Raw genomic sequence first — 8067 nt, forward strand, 5'->3', positions numbered from 1 at the left:
CCTAACAACAAGCATCATGCCAGTTGAAGTTATTTAGTCTTTCTTATCTATTAAATTGGAAGCTGGTTTATTTATTTATTATTTATTATTATTTATTATTGTCTTAAATGCCGACAAAACCAAAGGGATACTTTTTTCAAACAGGAAGTCGGTCCCAGCAGTTCTTTCTCTGATTTTATCCTCAAATGGTGTCCCCGATTCCCCATTGAGTTTGTTGATTCCTATAAATAGTTGGGAATCTTGGTCGACTCGCATCTCTCTTAAGCTTCACGTGGAAAACTTGGTAAAATAACTGAAAGTTAAACTGGGTTTCTTTTTCAGAAGCAGATCCTGTCTAACTTCGAATGCTAGAAAACGCCTTGTATCTGTGACCTTCCTTCCCTCCATTGATTACGGTGACATTATTTACATGAACGCTCCTACAAGAACCCTGCAGATGTTGGATGCTGTCTATCATGGTGCACTAAGATTCATAACTGGCTGTGATTATCGTACCCACCACTGCACCCTGTATTCACTGGTTAACTGAACATCATTTACTTCACACAGACTCTCTCACTGGTACATTTTCATCTTTAAATCACTTCTTGGTCTGTTGCCTTCATACATCTCCTTCTACATGTCTCTGCGTGAGTGCAGCTACAGCGTGCACTCTCAGGACATTATTACCTGCAGTGTTCCCTCAGTGAGGACTGAACTAGGTGAAAGGGCCTTCTCATACTCTGCTTCTGTTTCCTGGAATATCTTACAAAAAGACCTGAAACTCTCGACTTTGACCTCTCTAAGTGGCTTTAAGAATCTGTTGGACTCCTGGCAAGGACCAATGCAGACATGTTCCTGTTTTTAGTTTTCTACATTCACCTTAGAATCTAGCTGTTTTTTGTTACTTTTTTTGCCATCTTATTTGTAAAAAAAAAAAAAAAAAAAAACTGTATGCCTTTTTATAACTGTTTATTATTGTTGCTGTTGTCCATTGTTGTCATCTTTCTTTGTTGAAATCAGGTCTCTTGTACATGAGTCCTCGAGGCTCAATGGGATTAACCTGTCTAAATAAAGGTTGAATGAATTTAGTTAGTTAGTTATTTTCTTTGTCTGGATTTCAGAAACCTTCTGCTTTTTTAAAAGCAGCCTGATAAAAGTTACTTTTGTGCAAAATACAGTGAAGAAAATAAAATGTTTCAGGTTCAAGTTTCTTGTTTGCTTCTTTTTTTTAATAAAAATAAAAGAAACATTAAATATATGAAAATGTTTACAAATATGCACAGAAGTGTAAGATTGAATCGTTGAAATTTTAAAATATGTTACAAATCACTGAATGGATGTTAATGAAACTTTCAGAAGGTAATCACTGGATGTACATCTTCAGTCTTCTAACATATGGAGTCAATGCCAGTGACCCTCATGATCCAAAAGGGAAGAAGCGGGTAACGATAACAGATGGATAGATGAGTGTCACAGCTAATCAAACTTGGTAAGCACAAAAATGGCTCTAGCTCATTTTTAAAGATATTGACCTAAAGTCTGACATGGTAGTAGCTAAGTGCCATTAACATAGCATTTTCTGAGTACTATTACATCTTACAATATCGCATAAGATCGTGTCATTTACAAGGTTTGACCAAAACAGTCATAACTCTGTCCCTTCTCATCGTAACAAGATCTTAGTGTAAAACTCTTGCATGAAAGGCAGCGGGCGATATGAATTATTTCCAGAAAGGCCTTTCATGAGAGCATATACAAAGCCATTGAAATCCAAAGGTTTTTACTGAAGAATGTGATGATAGAAGGGGCAGCACAGTGGCGCAACTGGTAGAGCTGCTGCCTCTCAGCGAGCAGGTCCCTGGTTCAAACCCCGGTCCAGGGGCCCTTCTGAGTGGAGTTTGCATGTTCTCTCCGTGCATGCATGGGTTTTCTCCGGGCACTCCGGTTTCCTCCCACAGACCAAAAACATGCATGTTAGGCTGATTGGTAACTCTAAATTGTCCCTAGGTGTGAGTGAGAGAGTGAATGGTTGTTTGTCTCTATGTGGCCCTGTGATGGACTTGCGACCCGTCCAGGGTGTACCCCGCCCCTCGCACAGTGATTGCTGGACATGGGCACCAGCGACCCCCGTGACCCAAAATGGAATAAACGGGTAAAGATAATGGATGGATGGTGATGATAGAGGAGTCATTCAGATCTCAAAAACTAAAGCTGTAGTTCCAACATTTTTCAGTCAGGTCATTGGACAGTTTCTTTTTTTTTTTTTTGTGCTGAAACGTTTCGCCTTCGATCCGGAAGGCTACAGTCAAGGAAACACACAACAAAACTGATTCTTACCCCAACAGCTTACTCAAAAGTGGAACAAACCAGTTATGTTGGTGATAAGATGGTCTCTTTGGTACGCCCCCTCCTCTATTGCTGGCCCTCTTCCTTGTTGACAGTCATGTCAAACTGGTTGAAAACAAAGTCCATGCTCAATAATCCAGGTATACAATCCAACATTTTTCAGTTGTTTTCAACCAGTTTGACATGACTGTCAGCAAGGAAGAGGGCCAGCAATGGAGGAGGGGCGTGACAAAGAGACCATCTTAGCACCAACATAACTGGTTTGTTCCACTTTGGAGTAAGCTGTTGGGGGAAGAATCAGTTTTGTTGTGTTTCCTTGACTGATGAAGCCTTCCGAATCAAAGGTGAAACGTTTCAGCACCAAAAAAAAAAAGAAAAAAAAGAAACTGTCCAGATGAACTGACTGAAAAATGTTGGTTTGTATACCTGGATTATTGAGCATGGACTTTGTTAAAGCTGTAGTTGCACTTTTTCCTCAATAAATTGTGCTAATTGCAAACAGCTCCTGGGTTTATTTAACATTTTAGTCCTTGACATTTCTTCTAACCATCACGTTCATCTCCAACTTATGACGTGTGAAATCACAGTCTTTCCAGAAGCTACCAGCTTCTTGTGGACATGCAGTTGTCAGCCCCCCCACAACAGTTCCCCCCACTCTTTAACCCCACCCTCCACCCCCAACACAGTGAACATTTGCTGGTGAGTTCTCAGCTGTCTGTTCCCTAAATAGACCTTATCAGGAGCAAACCACCTGTAAGGGGGTCTCTTAAACTTAACTTTTTGTTTTTTCCAAAAAGGTGCTTTCTCCATAGATAGTTCAAGCATATCACCAGATCTGAACAAAATATTGAATATAGTCATCACTGACTGCTTTATAGTAATTCAGTGCATAGTTTTCCTTGAGGGGCTGATTGTGTTTTGGTTGGAGCCCCCTTTGTGTCATAGTTGGACCACATTAGCACTGCCCAACTGTATTGACCATCACTATAAATATAAACTAAGGCATGGGTGGGAGATGGTTCCAGAAGATTGAACAAGTCTGCTGAAACACTTGTGACTGGTGGTCAAGATCATTTACTTAAAATTAAAAGAAAGGAGAAAGACGAGGATAAACCAAGACACGCAACCTGAAGGTAGAGTACAGCCTCCACTAAGACTTTTGTTTTCCTCTGCGTGACAGTCAGATATTGTGTAGATATTTAGAGGACAAAAAAACTATCAGGTTAGAGAAGTAGAAGCAGGTATGCATTAGAAATAAGCATTTCTTGTACGGCTCAGACTGGGGTGTGAGATGATGTCCAAATAAGGCTTGAATGGAGGCCATGTAAAGTTACAGATAAGCACGTGCATGGCCATTTGCTTCAGGAGACCCGTCGGCACAGTCCTTTGCAATGGTGAGAATCAAAAGAAGAAGAATTTACTTTTTAACTGATATTGTAATAGACAGATTATGCTTATTATGCTTCTGATAAATAAAGTAAATCAAGTACTGCACAAGTCTGTTGGTTATACTATGTCTAATTCTAACTCCTTTTATTGTTCTAAATGGCCCAACAAGTATGTTCACCAGATGTGTTAAACTCATTTAAACCATTTGTTCTGATTCAAGATGTTAAGTTGTATAAATCAAGGGTGTATGATAAATACTGTGTGCATGTTTGATTGTTTCAACGATTTGAAAAATTCAGGTTTGAACAGAGAACTGACACCATCAGACACAAAACTGATCAAACATAAAACGTAAGACCTTTACTAGGCTGAAGAGATTTAATTTTCCAGGAAAAAACTGTAAGATAATTGTTTATTTTACATGTCATAAATAATAACCCTGTTTTTTGTCAGATGGGAGACCCAATCCAGTTAAAAGATGAAGGAAATAAACACTTTCAGGCAGGAGATATTGACAAGGCCATTGAGTGCTACACCAACGCCATCAAGGTGTGTCAGGACAAGAAGGTGCTGGCTGTCATTTACAGGAACAGAGCTGCGTGCTACTTAAAAAAGGTGAGCAAAGTGGAAGAACACACAGTCTGAGCAGATTTAAATCTTAAATTCAAATTCAGATATTTTCATTAACTTTCTTTCTTTTTTAACAGGAAATCTTTGCCAATGCAGTTTCTGATGCGTCTAAAGGTAGAGTGATAATTTAAGAAATTAAAGTAATTATCTGACATTCAGTGAAACAATTTTATCCAGATTGAGAACTATCTGTTGGGAACAATTAGGACCTGAAGCGTCATCCGATTTCTGATTTTGTGCACAACACGAAAATGGAAAAAACGGATAACGAGCGCTCACTTTCGATTATCGTGATTTCATTTTGACAAGCGGTCCGACCCCGAAGTTCTCTGGCCCCTGCACGTGTAGTTTGCTGCTTGTGTACATGTCCAAAATGGCGGTGAATTAATTTGATTTTTACCCACCGATAAGCTTATATCCTGACCTTTTTTGTATGTTGATTAAAAACACACAAGAACAGAGAAAATTCAGAGACGGTAGTTTGCCGAATCCATAAGTAAACCCAATTTGAACCATCTTATCTCCATGGTAACTAACTATTCAGTGCTGTTCAGTAACTTTTTGTGCTCAATGATGTTTAGAAGTCCAGTTGTGTTTCAATTAAACATCTGGGTTGGTCAGGTGCAGTGTGCTGGTTTACTCCAGTTCACATCATTATCTGTCATTACAAGAAGTTTATTATTAAACCAACATCATGTGTAAAGCTTACTAAACAACATAAGGTGGAGCTTTTATGTTGTTGCAGTTTTCACAGTGGATTTTGACATTTGGACCATCAAAGGATTACCCACAAAACAACGTTTTGTTTATTTCATCACAAAAAAAGTCAATATTGGACTCACAAAATATTACATATTTCAGTGCAAAGTGATTTGAAATTAGATGAAATGTTCTGTTGAGATCAATAACTGGTTTATTTGAAATGCCCCTCTCCCAACATGGGTGGAGCCATCAGCTTCAACCATAAGAAACAAACAAACAAACCAAAAAAAAAAGAACAAAACTCCCTTCAACTTCTTTATAAGAATGACAAAACAAACAAACAAAAAAAGCCAGAATAGAAGACATACAGGTGCGCTGGTCATAAAATTAGAATATTATGAAAAAGTTAATTTATTTCAGTAATTCCATTCAAAACGTGAGACTTGTATATTATATTAATTCATTACACACAGACTGATCTATTTCAAATGTTTATTTCTTTTAATGTTGATGATTATAACTGACAGCTAATTCAGTATCTCAAAAAATTAGAATATTACTTAAGACCAATAAAAAAAAAAAAAAGATTTTTATAAATGTTGGCCAACTGAAAAGTATGAACATGAAAAGTATGAGCATGTACAGCATCAATACTTAGTTGGTGCTCCTTTCACCTGGATTACTGCAGGAATGCAGCGTGGCATGAAGTGGGTCAGTCTGTGGCACTGCTCAGGTGTTATGAGAGCCCAGGTTGTTCTGGTAGTGGCCTTCAGCTCTTCTGAATTGTTGGGTCTGGTGTATCACATCTTCCTCTTCACAGTACACCATAGATTTTCTATGGGGTTAAGGTCAGGTGAGTTTGCTGTCCAATTAAGAACAGGGATACCATGATCCTTACACCAGGTACTGGTAGCTTTGACTGTGTGCAGGTGCCAAGTCCTGTTGGAAAATGAAATCTGAATCTCCATAAAGTTGATCAGCAGCAGGAAACATGAAGTGCTCTAAAACTTCTTGGTGTTGACCATGGACCTCAGAAAACCCAGAAGCCTTCAGTCTGGTCCAGAAAGTTGAAAAGCTTTTCAGAACAAGGACCGGTCAATCTTTCATGGAGCTCCCCAATGCCATCGATACTGTAGGGAGAGAAGCAAGTCTATTAGAAAGCATGCGTCCTTCATGTCATGATGTGCAAAGAAAAATAACCAGCAGGTTCATCAGGCTGAGACTAAGAATAGCAGCAAAACATATCTTCACTGAAAGAAAAACAGTTCTGTCCAGTGCTGTCTTGGAAGTAGAAGCCAGACAAAAAAAAACTTGAAGAAAAGACAATGCCAAACAGCATCATGTACCACAACAAGCAAGCCCCCACCAAACACCTTGTTTGCTGCCATGGAGTGCTGCTGTTGGACGTTTACTGTTTACTGTTTTTATGCTATTAGTACTTAGTGCATTATTTAGTTGATGTTTTTCTTAGTTCATATCTTAGATCTTATTACTGTTTTTATTTTACATTTTATTGTTTGATGTAACTGGGACCCTGTGTACATAATCTCGTTCCACCAAATGTACCACATGAGATGCGAATGACAATCTCTCTTGACTCTGATGAGCTTGGGCTCTCCTTTGCAAATGCCACACCACCCAGTGCAGCTTCAACACCTGCCTGTACATATGGATGCATGCTTGGAGGGATTTTTTTAATGTCCCTTACATTTATTTAATTTCACTGATTCTGCATAAGTTATATTCATACATAGTTATAGCCATACGTAGTCTTGGAATCTTCAGTAAATTTCAGAAAAAGTTGTTGCAAGGCTTGCATTTGGTATGTGACAAATTAATTTCTGATCACTTTTAATTTTGAAAGCCTCAACATCACCCAGTCAGCTCCAGCACTCCACCATTAACTTACCAGCTCCATCTTTCAATCATTGACCAGTTCCACCAACCTGGTCATTTCTTAGCTCACCACTCAATCTGAAAACATAAAGATGGACATGAATGTAATGTCAGTAGTGTTACCTGTGATAGTTTAATAAGTTTTTTTTTTTTTGTTACCGTTCTACAGTTTATTGATGCTGATATATTCTTGGTAATAATTATTATTTCTTGTTCTGTCATGAAAGAGAGTCTCATCTCAACTTGACCCATGATTACCATACGCTAAACTAATAATATAAAACAAATGTAAATTAACAGTCCTGCAGTAATTACAAACTTTTTGAAGGTTATGGTGCTAAAGTAATTTTATTAATGATTTTTATTCAGCTATTGTTGTTTAAGAGAAGACAGAAAATGAGATCTTGTTACTTTTGTGATACTTTGACTACAACATGCTTCAACAGTTCACAGAAGTCATTCTCCTGTGGTTTACCTGGAAAACATTTTTTTAAATTACTCATCTCAATGATCTTGTTTTCTTTAATGATAATGTCCCAATTTATAATGCAGTCTTTGACAAAAGATCTACGCCTTGAACTAAATTAACCACATCAATCTCTCAGAAAAACAGCTAATAACGGCTAATACACAACTAGCAAGTTAACATGTTTAGTTAACTAAAACTGGCGACATGAAGTATTAATGTTGATAAACTGTGGTACAGAACAGTCAGTTAACGCTACACAATGGCAAAAAATGTTGTATTTTCATCAACTTACTGAAGAAAACACTTCAGAAACACCAAAGTACGTTCAATGCTGGAACTACTGATGTTTGGAACTATTTGACTGCATGACCCACGTGACTTTCACATGCCAAACTTCTTCTTCTTCTTCTTCTTCAGTTTTTTTAATGGCGGTTGGCAAACAACTTATAGTGTGCATTACCGCCACCGACTGGTATGGAGTGTAGGTCAGAACGTCTATTTATCGTGTATGTGTTGTCTGTCCTAATCATAATGTCCTATTGATCAGCTTTGTTTTAATGAAAAACCCTACCAAAATCTTTACACTTTTACTTCCTGACTCTTTTTGTAGTATGTTTGTGATACACAAAGTTTGTTTTCTCAGTCATCCAGGT

The 8067-nt window shown here is 38.0% G+C and overlaps 1 protein-coding gene across 1 annotated transcript in view; it reads left to right on the plus strand.

The window, feature by feature from the left end:
• The first annotated feature begins 3342 nt into the window (after nt 1-3342).
• unc45b (unc-45 myosin chaperone B) overlaps nt 3343-8067 on the plus strand; it is a 12981-nt gene continuing 8256 nt past the window's right edge. The window contains exons 1-3 of the mRNA XM_037680475.1: nt 3343-3461; nt 4171-4332; nt 4425-4461. Coding sequence (XP_037536403.1) covers nt 4171-4332; nt 4425-4461 — 199 coding nt within the window. The 5' untranslated portion in view covers nt 3343-3461. The remainder of the gene's footprint in view (nt 3462-4170; nt 4333-4424; nt 4462-8067) is intronic.

Source organism: Nematolebias whitei, chromosome 8 (assembly GCF_014905685.2).
Source record: "Nematolebias whitei isolate Nwh7 chromosome 8, NemWhi1, whole genome shotgun sequence".
Lineage (NCBI taxonomy): Eukaryota > Metazoa > Chordata > Actinopteri > Cyprinodontiformes > Rivulidae > Nematolebias > Nematolebias whitei.